This window comes from Euleptes europaea, chromosome 5, assembly GCF_029931775.1.
Source record: "Euleptes europaea isolate rEulEur1 chromosome 5, rEulEur1.hap1, whole genome shotgun sequence".
Lineage (NCBI taxonomy): Eukaryota > Metazoa > Chordata > Lepidosauria > Squamata > Sphaerodactylidae > Euleptes > Euleptes europaea.
In genome coordinates, this window is record NC_079316.1 from 64,438,844 (window position 1) to 64,463,796 (window position 24,953).

Here is a 24,953-nt window from a genome sequence, read left to right on the forward strand (position 1 = left end):
AACCCCGTCAGCATAATTCAGAAGTGGTTCAGTAACTGAGCTATTTTGGTGAGCAATTGGAAAAAACTCACCTGCTTTCTGAAAGTTCTCTGTTGGTGCATGCATGTGAATAGTGCCATGTCCCTTTTTCTATTGTATCATGGGAATTGTAACTCCCAATTCCAGTTGTGATGAAGAGCTGCATGGAAATTCAAATGTCCCAAACAAAAGTCCCCCACCCAGGAACCAGAGAAGGATTCAGATGGAGGTCAACTATGCTTGATTCATAATACAATAGACCTTTAGTATCTGAACAAATTCATATTTTGAATGAGGAACTTATGAACTCTGAAGCATTACTAATTTCCTGGCATTTCAGACCATTTTAAAAAACTCTTGCATCATCACAATTCATGCCTATGGAGCTCTATGAGGCAAGATTCTGTGAATATTTTAATATATATATATATACACACACACACACTCCTAAAAACCCACATGTGTGTGTGTTAAGTGCCGTCAAGTCGTTTCCGACTCATGGCAACCCTATGAATCAATGTCCTCCAAAGTGTCCTATCCTTAACAGATCCTTGCTCAGATCTTGCAAATTGAGAGCTGTGGCTTCCTTTATAGAGTCAATACATCTCTCGTTGGGTCTTCCTCTTTTCCTGCTGCCTTAAACTTTTCCTAGCGTGATTGCCTTTTGTCTTCTCATAGTGTGTCCAAAGCACGACAGCCTCACTTTAGTCATTTTAGCTTCTAGGGTCACTTCAGGCTTGATTTGATCTAAAACCCACTGATTTGTTTTTTTGGTGGTCCAGGGTATCTGCAACACTCTCCTCCAACACCACATTTCAAAGGAATCTACTTTCTTCCTATCCGCTTTCTTCATTAGATTTCTTTTCCTACCCGCATACCTCCATTTAATTAGGAACAGTACAAAATATAAAAAACCATGTTTACTACTTACTCTTACTTTACTACTTACTCTTACAAAGTCAGTTGCTTCGATCCAGTACTTGTTTAAGGTATGGGGATGGAAATGAATGCAAAAGCTTTCCATTCATCTTAATGTAGGAACTCTCTTCATGGATGGCCTGTAGGATTGGCTGTCTCCACAAAAACGAATAGCTTTCGTACACCAGAGATTCATGTGTCTCTGTGACACTGGCTGGACTGACATTTCATTACTCATTACTATCCCAGCACTTCTCTGGGACCCACTTTGGCTTTGTGTATCAAGTAGGGTTGCCAACTTCCAGGTATTAGCTGGAGATCTCCCTTGGAGAAAATGGCTGCTTTGGCAACTAAACTCTATGGCATTGAAGTCTCTTTCCTCCCCAAACCCTGCCCTCTTCAGACTCCGCCCCCCAAAACCTCCCGCTGGTGGTAAAAAGGGACCTGGCAACCCTAATATCAAGGCCAGTAACCAGCTTTGTTGCATGGCAGTATATCCAAATGTGTAAAGTTAAACTGATGGCTTTCAAAAGATGCACAACACCACAGTGTATGGGGAAAAAGTCAGAAACTTTTTTAATAAGTATCAATGAAAAGATAATTAAATCCACAGAGTAACAAATAATTTAATTAGAAAGAAGGAACAAGGAAAAATACATTTAGAAACCGTTGCATTAAAATTCTGTGTAATCAAGCTAATATCCAAGTGCAAAAATGAGTAGGAAAAGAAATCTACTGAAGTACTGTTTTATAATAAAACAATGGACGTTTCCCCAAATTTATGAAATCTAGTTAGTTTACTGATTAAATCAGCCCCAAGACTGGCTTAACAAACATGCAAAATAAAAAGGCATTTTCACACAGCTACACCATGCAATGATCTCCATTTTAGGAGACAAGCGCAAAACAATTACATGCAGAGCCAATCAAACCATACAAATACATTCATTCTTTAATCCTAACTACACATCACTGCCTCAAATCATAAAAATCTTATAGTGCATTCAAGGACATCATCACCCAAATACAAACATTACATTGCAAATGTGTTTTTAAAAAATTCTTGATTACACACTGACACACAGAATGCTGACTTTGGAAACCAGTGAAATGTGGATCTTCAGGTAAAGTAATAAATTGCATATTTGTCACTGTCTTCTTCAGGGAAACAAGTAATGTCAAATGTACTATTTTACTACATGGTTAAAAAGCCATGACTGTTGCTGCAGATTATAGGAGCTGTATTAGAATAGCTACAGCCAAGGAATGTTCTTGCTATTCTGGGGCGGATTCCGATCTTCTGCAGAGCAAGCACACAAGGTGGTTGTCAAAGGCCCAGTGGACTTAAACGAGGCTATTACTTCTGGCTCATATAAAACACAAGCAAGAACTCTGACACAGAACCATTTTATATGGTATACCCGCCAGGGGGTGGCTGCTGAAAATGAAACCAGTGTGGTGGCATCCCTTGTAAGTGGTACAATATTTGGATACCTCTTCTAGCAAGTGCTGCTGGCCCAATTGCATAGAGTTTCTACACCAGTGCTGCTTGTATCTTGTACCTCCTGGGTATGTGTGCATATTCTATGGCCAGCACAAACAGTTTGTGAATTTCTAATATGGCATCCCCCCCCTCCAAAAAAAGTTCAACGATGTACATAAGTGCCATCAAGTTGCCACTGACTTATGGTAGCCTCAGCAAGGGGCTTTCAAGCAAAGTGAGAAGAAGAGGTGGTTTGCCATTGCCTTCTACTGCAGTCTTCTCATCCAAGTACCGACCCTGCTGAGCTTTTGAGATCGGGCCATACAATGCCACCTTCCCTGCTCATTAAGTTCAACTACTCCATAGTTATTTTGAGGACAAAATCTGAAATTATGCTCTTTTCTATTTTAGTAGTACATTACTGAGTCAGCTCCCGTTGCCTGCGCTAGATCCAGGCACTTACAACCTTCATGTTGCAGACAGAGAGTCACATGATAAAGTCAACTGAAGACAGGACTCTTAATGCTTCATCTTGTGAAAGGATTCAATGCAAACACTGGTTGGTAGCATAATATGTGGGATATTGGTTGTGTACAGGCCACAGTCTGAAAGAATAAGCAAGCTACTTATTTTTGACAGGGATATGAATTAAAAAGTTTGGAATAACTGTTTAGTTGGGGGAAAACAGCTGGGGATAGATGGCACTTAAGTAATGGTAAAATATATTAAATTGTGATTGCCAGAAAAGGTGTAGACATCAAAATACGCATAATGTTTATAATAGCCCTAATTAAAGTTACAGACAATTAGCAGCCAAGCTCCACGAATGCAGGCTGACTAATTTCAGAGAGCAGAGTTCTAGATATGTCTAGAGACACATACTTTCTGGGTTATGGTAAGTAATGAATTGGTTGACAGCTATAGAACTGTGTGTGTGTGTGTGAGAGAGAGAGAGAGAGGCTGGCATTGTACTTGTATCTGGTAAAAAATGGACACAAAATATGGCTGCAATTGGACACCTCTATTCCATGCATGTAAGCAGCAGAAATACAGATTCTGGTGCATGGGAAGGGGTGGGGAGGAAGTGCCCTGTGAATATTACTCACAATGATCTCTGAAGAAAGGGGAAATGGTAAGGGGGGAGCCCTTATTTGAAGAAAGTAGGCATTAGAGGCGCAATTAAAATATGGCAAAATTTACTGGAAACTGCAGGCTCTTTTCCCCACTGATGGCAGCTCAAATTTTACTGGAAAATGTTAATCATCTGCAGGGATATCATGAGCCTTTAGTGGCTCCCACATAAAAATTCCTTCTGATCTCCTTCACATCAGACTCAACTCCAAAAGCACTCACAACTAGGGTTGCCAACCTCCAGGGGGTGGCTGGAGATCTCCCACTATTACAACTGATCTCCAGGTGACAGAGATCAGTTCACCTGAAGAAAACAGCCACTTTGGAAGGTGGATTCTATAGCACTGAAGTCCCTCCCCAAACCTCACCCTCCTCAGGCTCCACCCCCAAAATCTCCAGGTATTTCCCAACACGAAGCTGGCAACCCTACTTACCACTCACATGACTTGCCAAGTTCCATGTCCACCAAGTGTGACTAGGGCTACTGAAATTTAATTTGTCTATACCTTCTCTGTTAGCGGCCCTGATAAACTGCACAATTTTGAAATTTCCATAGCTATCAAAAAGGCCAGCTCTGTATGACCAGAGAGTTAGGAACTGGTTACATTAAAATGGCAAACCTTTATATTTGTAGACTGATCTCTTGGGAGGAAAATGACTGAAAGACCACTCCGAACATAGCAAGGCCATTTGGTTCCTTGTGTTTAATTAAGTGGTCTGGATTTTATTATTGTACTTCGTTCAGTTTGTAATCTTTTACTAGGATGCTCAGATGATTTCTTAGAATACCTTCCCTTTAGTCTCTAATCCTGTAGCTAGTGTGGTACCCACACAGGGGGACAAAGAGGCAGCCAAAAAAAAAAGCATTTCAACAGACTTTTGCTACTGTGTGTGTGTGTTAAGTGCCGTCAAGTCGCTTCCAACTCATGGCGACCCTATGAATGAAAGTCCTCCAAAATGTCCTATCTTTGACACAGCCCTGCTCAGATCCTGCAAATTGAAGGCTGTGGCTTCCTTTATTGAGTCAGTCCATCTCTTGTTGGGTCTTCCTCTTTTCCTGCTGCCCTCAACTTTTCCTAGCATGACTGTCTTTTCCAGTGACTCTTGTCGTCTCATGATGTGACCAAAATACGATAGCCTCAGTCTAGTCATTTTCGCTTCTAGGGTCAGTTCAGGCTTGATTTGATCTAAAACCCACTGATTTGTTTTTTTTTGGCAGTCCACGGTATCCGTAACACTCTCCTCCAACACCACATTTCAAAGGAATCTATTTTCTTCCTATCAGCTTTCTTCGCTGTCCAGCTTTTACACCCATACATAATAGGAAATACGATGGTATGAATTAATCTAGTCTTGGTGGCCAGTGACACTTCCTTACACTTCAAAATCTTTTCTAACTCCTTCATGGCTGCCCTTCCTACTCTCAATATCCTTCTGATTTCTTGGCTGCAGTCTCCCTTTTGGTTGATGGTGGAGCCAAGGAATAGGAAGTCTTCAACAATTTCAATTTCCTCATTGTCAACCTTAAGTTGTGTAATTCTCCTGTAGTCATTACTTTTGTTTTCTTTTGCTACTACAGGACTATAATAATTGGTTAAGGTTTTAAAAATATTTGACAGACCTGGAAAATGTCCACTACTGTTACACATTTTAGATGCCTGTTATAGGGGTCACCTCTTAACAACCATGATATATAGGTTTAAGAAGTTGTAGAGCTGAACATATTGGGATGAACCAAAGTAGCTCTCACATGAGCAGAAGGCATTTCTCCTCCTTCAAGGAGAGTGGAAGGGTCCACAATTTCTACCAATTTTCTTGAGTTGCACCCCCTTCCCCACCACTGCATTACGTTCTGTTAATACTTTTTAAAAGGCACTTTTAAAAAGGAGCTACAGAAATCAGGAGGAAGCAATAAAAATCCATTCTATGAGAAGAGTGGTCCTTTGGATCCAATATGTTTTGCTCTCAATATTGCTCTTTGTAATTATTATTTTGGTTTTTTACCTGGAAGTTGCAGTTCTCAAGATTTTATTACTTCCTGTTAGTATCACAAAAGTATAATATAGTCCAGATTTTGTACATTCCTGATACTTGGGGGAAAAAAAACCAACTCTTTTCCTTGTGTTCCAGGAAGTATAATGTTTTGCTATCCTAAACAAGTATCCATCTGTTTAAGGAAAGAGCGGGTGAACCTTGTTTAACATAAAATGACAACCATATGGAAAATGAATCACATCCATATTGTGATCTTTTTGCATGGCCCTGCTCATGATATTGACTGTCTTCATGGCAACACAAAATATTCCTGATGATTAGCTCTAGCAGAAAATATTGTGGATCCAACTGACCCTTGTGGTGAACTGTTACACATTAAGATCTTTCTGCCTGAAGAAGATGCCCTGTAAAGGCAGTCTCAGTGGCAGCTACGTAATGGGCTTTTTCTTTTAAATTGAATTCAGATTGTGCATGGATAAAACAGTGTAGGGGGTTGTGGGCCATCTTAAGCAGAGTTATACCATTCTACATTCAGTGATTGCAATGGAGTCAAAATCAGCACCAAGCTAGTAGGGACCATGCAAATTATCAATTGAAGGGTGCTAGTAGCTGAGGGGTTGTACCAAATATATTAGTAAAAGAGCAAAAACTAACTGGGTTATACAAAGTCTGGACAAATGAATTGCAAGTAAGCAAGCCTCATTAACTAATTTATCATTATTGTATACTTGGGAATTAGTTTAATTCACTGAAAGCAATGGGTATACTTCAAGAGGAATGGATCTCTTTTTTCTCTGTGGCTTTGGAAGCAGGAGTCTAACATCCCTGTGAAAATCGCAACAGAGTGTAGCAAGTTCCTGCTCAGATGAAGCAAGTTACTGCATTGTTAAATTTTCAAAAGTACACGGATGAGTAAGAAAAGCAATAATCATTATACTAGACAGAATTGTGCCACTGTGTTAATATCTTGCCAATACAATCTACTGGAAACGCTGAGCCTTTTGAAATGAAAAGAAAGTCTGCAGGAACCCAGCTCTTAGAGCTGCAAACGCTTAGTCAATTGACTGCTTAAACTAACTGATTAAAAACACTTTAATCAATAAAAGGTGCCCCAATTAATTGGGCAGCAGATTAAAAAAAAACCCCACACCTAGCTTTAATATAGGTGCTTGTAATAAATGCTTATGATTGCTATACTAATCTGAGAGGCATTCCCTTCTCTAACATACAGGAAGACATTTTTCTTTTACAATAGTGTTTTGCTACAACATATGCATAGATCATCTAAAAAACAAGAAAGTGTGCTTTGTCTTCGAATTTATAATATTTACTCATAGGCAAAGGATTAAAGATTTAACATTTCTTATATGACATCTCTTTAATTAGATAGCCCAAATGTTCATGAGCCTTGCAGAGAAGTCTGCCCATACTGAATCCTGTGTCTTCTAGGATTGATTTGTGGTCACAAAAGCATTTCTCCAATTACCCAATTAGGGCCTGATCTGTTTTTTTCAATTAATTTTTAGCAGGCTTTGAATTACGCCTTAAAGAAGATGTGAACACAAAACAACATTTCCAAAATAAAGTTTGATGTTTTGCATAATTCAAGAAACAAATGCAATAATTTAGAAGAAACTCTGTTGACTACAGCAGTAAGAAGTCCAAAACTGTAACTCTGGATTGTGAATAATTACAGTCTAATGCACATAATGAAAAATGAATATAAAAGGCTACTTCAGTAAACTATCATAAAGTACATTAGACAGTACAAAATATTGCCCTTTCCAATACATACAAAGCAACTTGCACTCACTGAAAAGAACTTCCAGAAGTCAAAGCCTTTTAGCACCTCAACTAGCAGTGAGAGCTGTCCCTCTCTTTTGTTTTCTCAACACGAGCATCTTTACGAAACTGTTGACCTTTTTCTTCTGACATCTTGCCTTGATCTAGATGTGCAGACATCTGTTCTTTTGCTTTTTTGGGATTCAATACCACAATGGATTCTACTTGCTTTTCTACATCAGGAACTTTGTTTGAAAGCCCCACATTGCTTGGTAATCTGAAAAGCAAAAGGTAAACATGAAGTCCAACTTCCCCTTTGTCTGTTGTATTGTTCAGTCATTCTCTGTTCATAAGGATAAATGCCATTGCAACACAGACAATACAGATAATTCACAATGACCCTGAATTGTCATGGCAGGCAGTGTGTGTGCAAATTAAATAGCAAGCCCAAGTCAGTACTAGATTCAGAAAACAGAGTTCTCCCTGCTTGCTACCATCACAAAGTATAGCATGACCACAAAACACATATCTACCACAATGATCAAGGTTTGCCGCAATTAATGTGAAAATAAACAAAAATTGACACATTGGGGGTTTGAACTAATAAAATAACATGACACATTTTTTTGGGGGGAGGGGGAGATTCAGATGAAAGGAAATTTGGAACCATCCCTAACCTATTTCAAATCCCTGTCCCCTTGTATTATGTTAGTTAGTACTGGGATTTATGGCAGAAACTCTGGTTTTGCAAGCTGTGTGTGTGCTGGAGGGCACACTTCATCCCACTTCTCTCTATTGAAGAAAAATGCAGGTGCTTCCTCAATGAATGTCTTTTTTTGCTGGATTTGAGAAAACTTAAAAAAAAAACTTAGAAGGCTCACACCCTGTCATCCGCATTCCTTAAAATCTGCTAGAGAAGGGAAACTCTCCACGTGATCCTATTTATTTGTTGAAAATACTTTTACTCCTTAACTTCAGCTAAAGGTTTGTAAGGCAGCTCACACAAATTAAAATAATGTCACAAAAATATAAAAACACAGCCAACAAACCACAGCATAAGATCAGTAATGAATGAATGAATAAATTTATTTACAGCAAAAGCCAGAATAAAACGACCAGATACAACCTGTGAGCGATTAGGATCTCTCTTGTTAAAAAATATCACAATGTAAAAACAGATAAAACCAATAATTTACCGGATAAAAATTAGCCAGACCCATTGTTAACCTTTCAGACAGACTCATTAATACGGCAAAGCCATTAAAATATTCATATCAGTTACAAAATAGAATTAAAAGATACAGTATCTAAAACTATGGGATATATAATTCTTAAATAAAATGAACAAGTTACTATTAGCTAAAAACCTCAAATTGATAATAACATTTTAGGCTAGATTGCCAAGCCCCCGCTTTGTCTGGCGGATCTTGCATATTGTAGCACAGAATTTAGCTACTTGTTTCATCGTCTGGGCTGACCTTTCCCATAGGAGATTCCTCAGCCTCCCTTCCTCAGAGCTGTCCTTTATTAGATTAAGGAGAGGGGAAATTAGCTTAAATCTTGCTTCCTCATAGAAAGAGCATCTGAAGAAAACATGCGCAATGGACTTGACTTCACCCGATTTACAGGGACACTGCCTTTCTAATCTTGATAGCCTCTTGAATCTGGCTTCTAGAATCGCCAAAGGTAGGGCAGAACTTCTGGCTAACGAAAAAGCCCTTCTTTGTTTGTATATTTCCAGGAATGACAGATATTCTGCTGGCGCCAACGTATATCTTTTTAAAATAATTTTTTATTGAAATATGCAGAATACCACAGAATATGTCAAAACACACAAAATATGCAAAAACATAATATACAAAAAGAAAAAAGTGAGACATAAAACAATACAGAAACCGACTTCCAACTCTCCTCATACAGAACAGACCACTATACACCTTATTTCTTCTGTGAACAACTTTGATCCAATCTATTTTTACCTTAACAATCATTCAGCCATTTTCATCCCAATCTACCGTTTAATAAACTTAGATTCTAAAACCTAAGGTCATTTTTTTATCTCTAAAATATTGATTTATATATACTGACCATACCTTCCAGTCTATATCAAAGTCAGAAACCCAACTATCTTCAATATATTTACTTAACTTGGCTACCTTGGCCAACTCCATATCTTTCTGATGCCATTCATGCAATGTGAGTACTTCTTTTATTCTCCATTTTTTCTCCCATACAATTCTTGCTGCTGTTGTCAAATATCTAAGGATATCTCCCAACTGTTTTTCTGTCCTATCTAAGATGTTTGTGTGTGTGTGTGTAAAGTGCCTTCAAGTCGCAGCCGACTTACGGCAAACCCTTTTAGGGTTTTCATGGCAAGAGACTAACAGAGGTGGTTTGCCAGTGCCTTCCTCTGCACAGCAACCCTGGTATTCCTTGGTGGTCTCCCATCCAAATACGAACCAGGGCTGACCTTGCTTAGCTTCTGAGATCTGACGAGATCAGGCTAGCCTGGGCCATCCAGGTCAGGACCCTATCTAAGATACCCAGTAAATATATTTCCGGTTTGAGTGGAATTTTTACTCCCATAACTTTAGAAATTCCCTTGTGAATATCTTTCCAATTTTTTTCTGCTTTGCTACAACTCCACCATTGGTAGAAAAATGTTCCCACCATTGAGCTCTAACAGGAACTGGATGGAGAATCCCAGGCTTTTGACTCTCCTTTCAGTCTGTTTCCACCATCTAGATTTGAAGTCATCACCAACTAGTAATGGCAGAAGGCCCTCAGTTGCCCCCAACAGTATAAGATCAGTAACAAAATCACAGCATAAAAATCACAACAGGAAAAATCCACAGCATAATAAAAGATGCTGCAAACACCCAATTCTAGAAGCCAGCACCAGAAAACAAAGCAAATATCAGAGCCAGGGGATAGTAATGATTGCAAGGATATGGATTAGAGCCTTCTCAATAATTTCTTCTCTAAAGCGGGTCTTCTGTTCCAGACTCTCTCTGTGTTTCTCTCTGTTTGCTTGGTTTTAGGAGATACATATAAACCTTCCCTTTTAGAAAGGCCTTCAGGCTATGAGTAACTTTGGTGTTGTACATGGTTGCTAAACCTTTTCCTTATGGTTTAATAAACTACTGCAAATTGTACATTGCCATCATTTTACATATATCCAAGCATTAACTTCCTAAATTTAACCTGAATTGAGGAGGCTTTCTTTCTACGTTAGTATACATCCTATGGTCCTGCTCTATTATGATTATCTCTATATGGCTCTGCCTATATGCAGAGAAATCTTTAAGCCACAAATGGGGTTGCAGCTCCACTTTGGTGGCAGAGCCAAGAACAGATTATTTGGCAATCTTGCCTACAGTAGGTATACAAAGGCTCATTGTAGCTGCCAATAAGTTATAAGCATTGGAAAGAGTAAGTAGAATCTTTTGAGGAGAAGGAAATTGATGTGATGGGTCCAATTATTATGGGACCTGCTCAGGCAATTGTTCAGGAAGAAAGGTTACTCAGCAAGCCAAGGCAAAATAGAAATGGTGCGATTTCATTGGTTTATATTTGATTGACAGAAAAGCAATAAAATCCTGCAGCTTTAGTGAATGGAAGCTGGGTCACAGAAACGGCAAACGTCACACTGGTAGGATTTTATCTTCTAGGGCCAGATTTCTTCAACAAGAAATGGATATTTTACAACAGTAAACTACTGTTTGTTTTCTGTGATATTAATAGATCAAATTATGCGCACTAATACAACATCTAACACTGGAGCTTAATCATCAGCTAATTAGTTCAGAAATGAGTCCTGACATTTCCTATTGGCAATTCAGTTCAGTAAGTGTTCAGGCCACTGAGATGGGGGTGGGGTGCTCTTCTATGCAAATCCTGCCCTACCACTCAAGGCTTAAGTATTTTCTGCAAAATGGAAGGGGAAATATTTTGAACATGATTATGAACGAAACTTGGTAAGTGACATACCGAAAAGGGAGTTATTTTAGAAAATGCTACCTCTGAAAAAGCTGATTGCCCCCAACACTATAAAAATGGTCAGAGCCATAAATGCCAAGGTCCTTTTTATTTCACTTTAGAGGTAACTATCTTTCAAATCTCAACAGCTGGACTATTTAACACAATCTGGTGAATCAAAAGTATAATTCTTCACTGGACTCTCCACAGGGGGCCTGCATTAGTGGATGGCAGCAATCCAACGGCTGATGCACAGCCAAATACTGTGACGCCTGTTTCATTTACAATAAAAATGGATAATACAGCAGTCGTGTTTATCACCTTCAAGGACAGAAAGATGGAAGATTAAAATCTGTCAATATAACACAGTTTAATGGGGAAATCCAGTGATTAAGATGTTGTATGTTCCAGTACTCCATCACAAAACAAGAAATTGCTGCTCATGCTTCGTTTGGAGCTTCCCCCCCCCCCAAAGTCCTTTTTACACAACTGCTGCTATTCACAGTGCAGTATTGTTAAAAAACATAAAATCTGTCTTGGGTGTTTACTGCGGACTTACTACATTGTACCCTGAGCTGAAAATTGGCACAGTGCAAAACAGATTTTTGAATTCTATATAAATGAGTACAATCTACCATAAGCCATTGCCACTGAAGCTCAATTGCAATGAATATGAGTTCAGCAAGGAACAGGTCATGGTAGGTAAGCACTCAGTCCTTCGCATTTGCCTTGGAAGAGTCTCAGTGAAATTAGTGGCTTTTTTGTTTCACGCTAAGAAATTGCAGCCAATTTATAAAGGAATTTTCTCCACTCAGGTTCTATGAACCAGTTTGTATGGGATAGCATTTAAGTATAATTCTGACGACAGTTACATAAGTGAAGAGAGTGTTAACTTCTAACACTATACAAGCTTCCCATTAAGCACATTATTCTGGAAGTCAATAAGCAAATTAATAGTTGCACCTATCCCTATTTAATACAAAGCAAATGTTTCTTAAAATGTCATCTGTAAAAGCACTGAACCCCCATTTTCAAAAATATCTAAATCCTATTAACCTATGTATTGAAATTAAAAGGCATATTTATCAAGATAAAATAGAAATAAATATATGCTCACACATTCGAATAATGATTGCTGGAGTTCAAGGTTTTTAAAAACGCTCGTCTGTTTAACAAATAAGCACTTATTATACATTAAAAGCCAAATGGGAAAGTGACAATAAAATAATAAAAAATAAAATACAAAATAAGTGTTCCTCTACCAAGGATTCTCATCTGAAGAAAAGCACTAACCCAACAAGAAAAAAGAAGGGACAGAAAGGGTTGTTGGACTTTACACTAAAATGTTAATACTAAAAGTTGGATCCAACAGTAGTCTTCTACTCACAGGTGAATCTTCTGCTCATGGAAGAATACTACTGCGTGTGAAATATTTCTTTTATTAGGAGAAGATTTCTTTTAAGCAGAATGATGACTCTGGATCCAACCAAACAGTTAAAGTCTTCTTAATTTTAATGCAGTATTTGCTTGACTACAATTTTAAAATAAAACTTCTAAAATAATGAAGTAATTCTTTACAGTATGTGCCAGTTTTGCTAAAGAAAAGGCTTTATAATCTGCATAAGTAATACAAACGGAAAAAAAATGCAAAATACAGTTTATACATAAATCCAAATTCGACATCAGCTAACAAATTAATGGATATTCTCCAATTGATTTAATGGTGCTGTATTGCATCCTTATTCAATCACAATCCTACACAAGGAACTACAGAATAGTAAGTGAACTTGAAATGATTGGAAAACCAAAAGAAATTATCACTGATTTATGCCATTGCTTACTGGGAATTAACATTAATTTACACTTTTGAAAATTTATGAAGTGGTTTGGATGTGTTTAAGCATTCTTTCATTGTATCTTCAAAGGATCTAATAAAAGAAGAAATCTCTCTTTAAACAATAGGGTATAGAAGACAATATAGTGTTCAGCCATCAGTGGCAGCATTTTGGCCTTTCAAAACACAGATGCAACATGAATGCAGATAGTTACAGGTGAGCAGCCATCTTGCCCTGCACCTGGACTTGAATCTATCATGTATGCAGGTTGCTCTAGGTTAAGATTGATTCTATATTCTGGAATCAGACACACTTCATAAGTCTGACAACTGCCACAGTATCTTTACAGGCTTTCTAGCTTTGTTCCCTCTGCATCCCATAAGCTTACTCAGCATTCCACAAAACTCCATTTGCATGGCTTTTTATTTCCTTTCTGAGGGCTGATTCACACATAATTTATTTGAATTGGCTTGTTTTGGAGCTGAGAAAAAAGGTAGGGGCTAGCATGGGCAGCAGCTACTGGCTGCAGATTTCTCCAGCTGCTATTACCTCTAAAGGTTTTTTGGAGCCAAACATAAGGGGCTGGATCTGGCCCCCGGGCCTTGAGAGCTCTTATCCAGCCCATGAGCCAGCCAAGGTAGCACCCCCCCTCCTTGATCTGGGCTGGCAGGACATGGCCCAGCCCGACCAAGTGACATTTATATAGGGTTGCCAGCCTCCAGGTGGTTGCTATGAAAAATCAGTACACAGCCAATAATCACAAAATAATCAAACAATGTTGCACTTATAACAAACAAACAAAGAGTACTTCACAAACAGTGTGATAAGATATACAATAAGTAAGGTAGTGCAAACAAACACAGTGGGACAAGGTCTATATACAAAGAACTCCGACCGAAAAATCAGTCCAAGCACACAGGGCTAACTAGCCTCCAATGGCAACTATTCTTGTGCAATATACAAAGATCGGTTCAATGACCGATCCCGAGGCATGCGTGGGCACTCAGACATGGCAGTGAAGCCAGAATCCTGAGTTTTACAGGTCTCATGGTACAGCCCACGTATAACAAAGAACACGAACAGGTAATGAGGTAAACAACTCTGGAGGTAGTACAGTTCGAAAAACGAGTCAGTTTAAATTGAAATCCTGTTTGGGAGCTAAATTCTTTGATGGGCAAGAACAGTCCTGTAAAACTCAGGATTGGTGAACACAGGTCCCGGATCAGGTCCAGAACACTAGAGGCTCCCCTCGTTAGCCATTTCATGGGGGGAAAAGCATAATGAAAATGATCTGCGTTTCTTTGTGATCTGGGTCTATAAAGACCATTTATATAATAACAATGATGCACAAAAAATTTTACTCCAGAAAGAGTATGTTTATTCATCTGTTCGGGACGCTTATGCTCAATGGTCTGAACACAGAAGCAGATCTTTCCTGCTTCATTTGAATTCGCTTCTTCATTTGACATCTGGTCACAATTTGATACTGTACTTTTAAATCTGCCACAGTTACCTGCTACAGCTGCAGTCGATTTTGTTTTTATCTCAGGTTCTGTCAGCTTCCCTTTCAAACCATTTGGAGACCACAGACGATATCAAGTGTTTGAGCTATTACAGCCTGGTTATTTTGAGGCCTGATAAATCCACCCAATATCGGTAACATATATTTTGAAAATAGTGCTAGTGACATCCTGTTAGCTAAGTTGCGTTTAAATTGTTTGTTAAGTTGTGCATAATTTCTTGAGTCTGTTTAATTTTGTGCATGTTGTTAGCTAGAAATTTTCAGCAAAAAGAAGGGACCTGAATGCCTAAGCTGTTATAGTTTTTTAAATCTTTCATTTTACATGCTGAAGAAGCCAATATTAATTGGCTCATCCGGAAGGTGTTCCCGCTTCATTCTGGCATCACTGCCACGTCTGAGCGCCCACGCATGCCTCGGGATTGGTCATTGGACCGAACTTTGTATATTGCACAAGAATAGTTGCCATTGGAGGCTAGTTAGCCCTGTGTGCTTGGACTGTTTTTTCCCTCCCCCGTTTTTTCGGTCGGAGTTCTTTGTATATAGACCTTGTCCCGCTGTGTTTGTTTGCACTACCTTACTTATTGTATATCTTATCACACAGTTTGTGAAGTACTCTTTATTTGTTATAAATGCGACATTCTTTGATTATTTTGTGATTATTGGCCGCGTAGTGATTTTTCATAGCAATTGTGTTTGCAGTATTGGTGTTAATTTTTTAACAACAATCGGTTCACCTGGAGAAAATGGCCGCTTTGGCAATTGGACTCTATGGCACTGAAATCCCTCCCCTCCCCAAACCTCACCCTCCTCAGGCTCCACCCCCAAAATCTCCAGGTATTTCCCAACACAGAGCTGGCAACCCTACATTTATGTCATATCCAACCCTCATAACAATTGAGTTAGACACCCCTGCTCCATTCCTTTTAAAAAAACACTAGAGCAAGGACAGGGGGACTTGCAAACTCTCACTCCTTCACTGAGGATAACATCTGAATTGGCCTTCCATTCCAGTCATATTAACAAACCTTGTTCTTGGTAACAAACCACCTGGATATTCATGTTTGAACAGACTCCCGGGTAACTCAAATGGATATCTAAAATCTACATATGAAGTTGTCATCACTTCTTGCAGGCCTGCTAGTAGCAGACATCTGCTCTTGAGTATGGAGCTTAGTACAGAAGCAAAACAATGAGTTGTAACGCCAATGGTTCCTGCATGCTGAAAGGTGGTCTACTCTCAGCAATGTCAAGGGGTTACTAGTGTACCATTGCGTCAGCACTGGCATCTGTGTGCCATATCTCAGTTTTAAGGCATGGTCTTCTTAAGTGGCCATATCATATCCACACGAACCTTAAATGACTTGTCTACTGTGGTTACATTCATTCTGAGTTGCCCGACCCTTCTTTACCATCTATGGGGCATGTTTTTAACAGAAGGAGATTCTCATTTTCCAGAACATCCTGTTGCTCTTCCCAAATTGTTGTTAAAGCTTAATTGTCCATGCACAAGCTGCACATGGAAAACCTTTGTAGTTGTGTCTCTCTGAGGCGGAGCTGTTTCCTGCAGTGTCAGTAGACGATTCAGTAGTGTTAAGATTACAGCTGAAGGAAGGAGGGAAAATCCTTTAATTGTATAAAATCATCAGATTAAGCCTTACCCTCTATGTAGCTTGTGCTGATAACTGAGTCCTCTACTACCTGAAAACGAATGTTTACAAAGTACTTAGTGTACTAAGGACAAAAAGGTAGGAAGAGAGAGGACACACCTTTCCCTTCAGTGTGAACAGATCCCAGGAACCTTGGGGACGCTCTTTAGTTTCACACTGAACAAAATATCACCTCATTTCTTCAGAGTAACTGCTAAATGAGACTCCTACTGTGTTAAATATTTGGAGGGGGGGATGACTGAATTAGCTGCTTCCATAAATCCAAGATAAAAGTTCTAGCTCTGTTTTGTGTTTTTCTTAAACTCCTCCTGAATTCAGTTTTCTGAATTTTTAGTCCAAGAAACTGAAGCTTTGATGATAGTCAGAAAGTCAACACGTTTAAACAAAATGCTCCAAAATCTGAGTGGTGAAAGTGGCAGATTGACATCTGGGAGATCCAGATTCCAGTGTCCACTCTGCCATGTAACCTTGCTTGGTAACTTTGGGCCAGTTACGCACTCTCAGCCTAACCTACCTCACAAGGTTGTTGTAAGGAAAAAATTGAAGGGTTGAAAACAATGTAAGCTGCTTTGGGTCCCCATTCGGGGAAAAGGTGGGGTAAGAATGAAATAAATAACGTTTCAGAAGAACTCTAGAATCTGCATGGATCTATTCACACTAAGGGTACCTTCTTGATATTAGCTTTCCTACACGTTATTTGAAGAGCAGGTGCAGGAAAAGTCCATAAAAGGAATGAAAATGTTTATCTTGGTGGACCAGTCAACACAAGTAAGAGATGGGTGAATCCTTAAGAGCTTTGGAAAATGCAAGTCTCATGCTCACATCTGACCATTCTGGTTAAAATCCATCTCTGGCTCTTTTCCAGCTCTTTCTCTACATTTATCTTCAAAACACATATAGTGCCAGAAATGGTCTGCAGTTAGGGTTGCCAGCCTCCAGGTGGTAGCTAGAGATCTCCCGCTATTACAACTGACCTCCAGGTGACAGAGATCAGTTCACCTGGAGAAAACGGCCTTTTGAAAGTGGGCTCTATAGCATTATACCCCTTTGAAGTCCCTCCCCTCTTCAAACCCTGCCCTCCTCAGGCTCCACCCCCAGAATCTCCAGGTATTTCCCAGTCTGGAGCTGGCAACCCTGTCTGCGGTAAAGATCTCTACAGCCTTTATGATACCTAGAAGACCAATACATTCACTCAATTAAGTCCCACAGACATTTGTATATAAAGCCCACTTTGACAGAATCACAAAGTGATCTCCTATGTCAGTAGATTTATATATCCATACAACATGGAATCTTTACACACAAAGTAGAAGTATTACATAGAGAGTGGCACTACATATTCTGATGATGGCTGCTCTGTAAAAAAAAAAGAAGTGGGCCTCACTTACCTTAGACAATAGCTCAAAACATAAAAATATAAACTACCTAGCACATAGTTCAGAATTTGTGTGGGTAGTAATGGACGAAGGAACCCCTTTACATACACACACACACACACCATTGGAGATTAGGTCTATTGGTACATCATCAGTCAGCAAGATAATTATATTTTAATTGTTGCACTTATTGCTCAGAACCAAACGTAATCAGGGGCCACCAAAACAATGAAAAGGGTTATGACCCTTGCCATATGCTTAGAGATATAATAAAAAGCAACAACAAGAAGGAAGATAAATCAATTGGTCTTGGAGAGAACAGAGAGCAGACACAGTAAACCGTTTATTCACACCTGTTGCTGACAAAGGAGCATACGGTTTCTGTCTCACCAGTTCCGTTAAGGAGGAAGTTGAATTAATCGCTGCGTTTAGTTTTCACCTGGGGCTGAGCAAGAACAATTCCTCCTTGCTTCTGTTTAGTAATAGATGAAGACCAAGCATTAAGCCTATTTCACGACAGTATCTTTTCATGCTGCTTTCTGTTCTGCCCAAAAGCAGGGTCCCCCCTTATATTACTTTCCTGTAACAGAGTCTGGTTTGATAAAAATGTATCACCTTACTTTGCATAGGTCTTCTGACAGTACTTTTCCAAAATGTCACCATCCCCAAAAGACCTTGAAGGAATCTGATGATAGCCATGTACTAGTTGTCTTTTAAAATACATGGGAGAACATTTCATAATTTCCTGGGATAACCTGGTCAAGTACATCACTTCTTTTACACTATTTCCTATAGGGTAAACTAAATTTGGTTCTACTTTAACCCACGGCATCTTGTCCTTCCCACCAGGGAACTAGTAACAAGTTGCTAATATTTAACTCTACGGCAGTCTACTTGCATTTGAAAAATGCTCTTTCATCAGCTCCATGCTATAGATCATTGCTGTTATATATATTAATCTCGCTGCTCTTTTTAGGCTTAAGCACACATAAATGAGCACAAGGCTGCAAATAAACCTGACAGATTCTGTTTGGCTTTGTGCATTTCAGTCACACTAAATTAGAACTGAATCATGATTAGACACAGCCATGCATTCTTCATATGAGAAAGCCTGACTCAAGTTTTCTCATGGTGGTTCTGCTATCTGTCTGGTGTAAGGTTTTGCTTATCTGTTACTTACATATGGCATCAGTGAGAGCACCAGACTAAAGTTCCACAGGTAATTTCCCAAGGCACCGACCTCTCCAAAGGAAATTCTCTACTGTCAATCTGATGGAAAAGACTGAAACCAATGGAGGGCTGTGCCAGTCACACCAAAGCAATGCTCCGACATGCTAGGAGCTTAGCATGGTCCATTGGGTCAAAGAGATGTATGAAAATCAGTTGTGATACCTCTGTTTGCAACTGAAGATCATTTACCAGTCCTATTAAAGCAGTCTCTGTCCCATAATCAGGCTGGAAGCCAGATGGAAAAGGATCAAGGGAAGCATCATTCAGGTTGTTCTGCTGCCACCTGATCAATCACGTTAACCAGAAATGGCAAAATGGACATTGGTCTAAAGTTTGCCAAATTATCCTTAACAAGCAAAGACTTGTTTTCTGCAGAGAACTCATAATTGCCTTATAATTCTTTGGAGAGATGGCCTTGAAGCAGAAAATTATTAAGTTTCAGACAATGGAATTATATTTTCCCCTGGCAGCTCGTTTTTTTTAACCAAGAGAAATAAAGGCAACTCTGCAGGTGGTGGTTTTCACAGTCCCAAGAACCTCATCTCCTTGAGTCAGGGCGAGCAATCTGAAATGATCCATAAAAAAACAAGTGAGTGCTCTCCTCAGGACCTGCATCTGGAATGAATACGAGCAATTTTATTGGCAAAGAATCCTGCAAGTTTAGCAGAGGGCTCTCAGTGCTTTTTCCTTTCTCTTTTGGGTCCAAAAGGCCCTGGATAACTTTAAAACTCACTGGTAGCTGACACTCAATTGAAGCAGTGGAGGCAAAAGAAAGCCTTCTTTGCTTTTTTGACTGCCATGTCTTATAGGTCTGCATCCTGTCTAGGCTGCATCCTGTCTGATTTGCTGTGAGCAGTCCACTGGTGTAACCCTGGACATATCCTAACCCAGTGGTTCCCAAACGTTTTGAGTCATGGAGCACTTTTCAGGAGAGGAATTCGTCACAGAGCACTAACTTTCACCTAGCACCTATATACTAAACCAAATGACAGTAGTATTTTTCTTTCCAATCTCTTCATCGGGCACTAGGAGATGTTTTGCAGAGCACCAGGTGCTCTGTGGAGCACAGTTTGGGAACTGCTGTCCTAACCTACTTCAGCCATCAAAGTTCACTGGTAGCCCAGAGAACTGATGCTTTGTGTGATGTGAGGTAAGAAGACACAAGAGAGTAACCATGGTTATAACCTGAGGCAGTCTGGCATTCCAAGCTGCACATAGGATTTGACAGAGTCACCTTTAAGATATGAGGTACACAATACATAACGTTTGTCTAGTTCATCTGATTTAGTACCTTCTAATTATTCCTGGTAAACAACAGTCTCAGACAAAGAAGTTCCCTGGTCCCTGAGATCCTTTAATTAGAGATGCCAGGGATAAAACCTGGGGAGTTCTACATACAAAATGTATATTATGACATTCAGCTATGGTTCCCACTGTAGCCCTCTCTGAGGTATAACTCCATGGTATGGTAGTTGTGACAGGTAGTTTGAATTATCCTGGCCAAAGAGCCCAATCCACAGCATCCCTGCCACAAATAATTTTCCTGCTATGTTTCATATGAAATTGCTGCACAATAAGCAGAGGCTCAACCCTACCTTGGAAAGACCCTGCCCTGTTATAATGGGTAGGTTACGGCATACAACAACAGCTGAGCCCTACTTCTAAGAATATGTATCATGATATGTGTTTTAATTTTGTAAGCAGATCGTTTAAAATCAAAAGATGCGTTTTTGGTCATGATTGAATTGGCAAGCTGCAAAATAAATGGAGCTTCAAATATGCTTTTATAGCCCCTAACAACTGTGACTGTCAACACGAGATCCTTTTCACGGTCAATTCGCCACGCATTCTAGGAGACCTTGGGCCTGCAATTATTCCATTTCCTTCCTTGCAAATGCAATTTCCACTTAGTTTACTAGAATAAAAGGTAGACAAAAAAAGGTAGCAAGGATAGCAGAATCTTCTGATTAACATTAGCCATTAAAAGAGAGGGGAATCCACAGAAAAACAATGCTACATTTCACAGGAAACAACTAGTCTCTGAACTAAACTGCCTTTGCATCTTGCTAGTGGATCAAAAAACAAAGCAACAATAATGATGTCAAATTAAAGAAATTTAATTAGAAAACAGAAAAGTATAGACAATCTTTTGTCAAGGATGTGTGAATGTGTAAGTATGAGGGAGCAAACAAAGTGTGATTAGACAGGGATCTGTCCTTTGAAAAAACACGTGCAACAAAATTAAATAAAAATATAAAGGTGAAAGAGAGAGGAAATCAGTCTATTACTTTTCTACAGATGATTAAAGCGCCAGTAAGAGAATAAAGCAGCCCACAAAAAATAGATGTGAATTGAATTTCCACTTCATTTGTTAAGATTTACCCCTTTGAACTATGAGATGCAGGTCTTTGAGAATAGGTGTTCCTTTTTCCCCTGATGGAACAGGAAATCAGAGGTTTAATTAACCATGATTATAACATTTTGCTGATCTGATTTGTCTCACTTATTTCCTTTTTTCTTTAAGTGATAAACTGCCTGACATCCTGGAAAGAGAACTGAACGAAAGGTTTAGGGTAGTTTTTAAAAAGCTTGAGAATTGTTATAAAACAAACTGATCCTCAACCGGATCCATCTGAAGCAGGATTAACTCTGGTGATTAAAAGGCACGGTGAAAGAAAAGGCACAGTCCATCATGTAATACTTTAGCAAACCGAACTGAGGATTTATTCAGCCCAACTGACTAATGCTTTAAAGTATTAAATCTCAACAACTTCAGCCGATTCAAAATTTTGTTTTCTGCTGATTAAAAAGTTCCTTCCAGTAGCTGCCTGTTAGCCCAGGGGGTGGGGGGGAGGGAGAATGTACATTTGTCCTGGGGGATGCTTTGCCACTGATTACATATATTTTCAGTTAATATCTTATTTACACTAGAAAAATTCTATCATTTGAGTTAGATAAGTTGCAGTTCAGGAATATTCTAGTATTCTAAGAGCAGCAGCTATCATTTTGCTTTTTAAGTAAGCTTCGATCTTTCCCAACATGAAATATATTGGGAATGTGAAAAATTCAATACAAAAAAAAATGACATTAAGTCATAGCTGACTTATGGCGACCCCATAGGGTTTTCAAGGCAAGAGACGTTTAGAGGTGGTTTGCCATTGCCTGCCTCCAGGTCACGCTCCTAGTATTCCTTGGAGGTCTCCCATCCAAATACTCACCAGGGTTGAAGCTGAGAGTATGTGACTGGCCCAAGGTCACCCAGCAAGTTCCGCTGGCGAAGTGGGGATATGAACCTGGGTTTCCCAGAGCTTAGTCCGACACTTTAACCACTATACCACACTGGCTCTCACTGATATATTATTCATCTGATAATTTAACAAATTATTTTTTTCTGGTTTCAAATCTTTAAAATTAGCAAAGCCAAGGGGCTGAGGTCAACCAAGCTGAATGGAAATTCAGGATACATCCAGAAGTGGTGCTTCTGTCCAGAAAATGATTCCCCCCCCCATATTTTCAATATTCACAGTACAGATAGGGGAGTGCTTCAGTCCACTTGTTGCTAAATGAACAATGGCCAAATTAGATGTAATATTCCAGGATATTCTTGTACTAATTTCCTAACCTATGGTAACAGTACAGAGATATTTTTGTTGACCTCCAGGTACTAGCTGGAGATCTCCTGCTATTACAACTTATCTCCAGCTGACAGAGATCAGTTCACCTGGAGAAAATGGCCACATTGGCAATTGGACTCTATGGCATTGAAGCCCCTCCCCTCTCCAAACCCTGCCCTCCTCAGGCTCCCTCCCAAAATCCTCCTGCCGGTGGCGAAGAGGGACCTGACAACCCTAGTAATTAACCCTTCCCCTGTGGGCCATTTTCCTAATCAAAATTTCCCAATCAAAATTTCCCAATGAAAATTGATCATTTCTGTGATCTCTCAGTATTTCCTCTAGGGCTGCTATTTGGCCTGTAGAATTTTTTTTTTTAAGCTGGGGGCAATATACAGGGAAACAATTACTCCCCCAGTTCTGTCCTCAATTTGAATAGGGCATCCCTCCTGAAACTGCTACTTTCAGTTTAAAGATAGAGGTCTTTACATGGAGCTCCTAACATAATGTCAAGCCTTTAGAATTTATCACACTTCCTAGCACATACATTTAAGCTCTCAGTTACCTAAGAACTACTCTCTCACGCACACACACAAACAATTTTATTGAGCTGCAAATCCAGGGAAACCACCCAATTTGTTTAAAAAAGTGTGTGTGTGTGTGGGGGGGGGAAAGAAACATGAAGAACAATGTCTGTTCATGATCAAATATTAAGAAAAATGGAGTTTGGGGGGCATTTTAGGATTCTGTACCTGCCCAAAATGGTACCCAATGTTTTAGCAGTGGTGCCAGTCACCAGCACTACAAGGAGGAGAAAGTATGTGGGGACTGGAAGCAAAGGGGACAGGATGAGAGAAACAGAGTAAGTGGCAGCAGGGAATGGAACCGGGGTGGGGGGGGAGTTGGGCCAGCGGGGGGATTTCTCCTCCTCAGTGAATGCTTGTTGGTCCCTACTTCTGTCTGTACACATATGGTTTAATATAAGAAGAGTTGGTTTTTATATGTAGACTTTCTCCACCACTTAAGGCAGAATCAAACCGGCTTACAATCACCTTCCCTTCCCCTCCCCACAACAGACACTCTGTGAGGTATGTGGGGCTGAGAGTGTGACTGGCCCAAGGTCACCCAGCTGGCTTCGTGTGTAAGAGTGGGGAAACAAATCCAGTTCACCAGATTAGCGTCGGCCGCTCATGTGGAGGAGCGGGGAATCAAACCTGGTTCTCCAGATCAGAGTCCACCACTCCAAACCACTGCTCTTAACCACTACACCACGCTGGCTCTAATTTTATTCTTATTTGCTCACCCTAAAGTCCACCAATGTATTTACTTTTAGACAGCTGCACTTAAAAACAGTTATGAAACTTGAGTCAGGAAAGACAAGCAAAACTCAACCTGCCTCAACAAGATAATTCATGCAAGGTGCAACCACACTAAAGTGTGAAGCATGTATCTATAAGCACAAAGGAACATTCAGTGGACACGTCAGAGAGCCACATCAGGCTATGGTACCTTATGTGTCTCCACTGAATGTTTACAGATACATCATACCTCTTCATAACTTATACATTCACGATGGCAAATAAATTCTAGAGACCATGAAACAAACACATCTGTCAAGTGAAATGATAATATGATATAAGATGATAAGAATAATGGTGAAACATGTATTCAGTGTCATTCTGGCAATGCTCCATACCATGCAGACACATGAAGAGGCTAACCATGCCAATTTTTTCCCAACTTTCCCACCAGCAAAAGGCACCAATCTTCTAAGAAATACCAAACTGGCCATTGTGTAAAGATAAGTGTTCACATGAAAGTTGTGGTTTCCCATTGCTACAATCACAGTTGAGACTTTCCATTGCCCTCTGTGGAGCTAATGAGGACTCAGTGTATTTTGACTGTTACAAATAAAACAGTTTAACTGCTATAGTGCTCCTGGTATGAGTAGATATCAAGAAACACTTACTGTGCAGTAACTTTGGTACTTGTACCTTCAACCATTTTATGATGTCCATCCTTTGACTCTGAAGGCTTGTGTCTGAATTCTGTCTCCAGAATTTCCTTGTTCAATGCACACTGTGTTCCAATAGAACCCAACACTGGCATGGATTTGGATTCACAAGCAGCCAAGATTCCAGTTGGACCTTCAGCCAGAAGAATGGAGTGTTTTTATTATTTATGTGAGCAGCATTATGCTAATTCATACCGATTTATCACAAAGGTGTGCTGACTGATTCCTTTGCTATGTAAAAGGTTTTTAATTTTAAGAACATGTCATTTATGCATTCCCCTTCACTTATCTTTCAAGGACCCAGTTGGGACAACACTTGTACCTGGATTGCTCCTCTACATGTGATGAGGAGAGCACTGAAGCTGGTTTGCCTGTTCTTCCTCTGATGCTAGT

At 39.6% G+C, this 24,953-nt stretch overlaps 1 protein-coding gene across 1 annotated transcript in view; it reads right to left on the minus strand.

Moving 5' to 3' along the window:
* Positions 1 to 7,399: 7,399 nt before the first annotated feature.
* Positions 7,400 to 24,953, minus strand: part of SHTN1 (shootin 1) — a 95,864-nt gene continuing 78,310 nt past the window's right edge. The window contains exons 15-16 of the mRNA XM_056850464.1: positions 24,516 to 24,693; positions 7,400 to 7,604 (exon numbers count right to left, since the gene is read on the minus strand). Of these exons, the coding sequence (XP_056706442.1) occupies positions 7,400 to 7,604; positions 24,516 to 24,693 (383 nt within the window). The remainder of the gene's footprint in view (positions 7,605 to 24,515; positions 24,694 to 24,953) is intronic.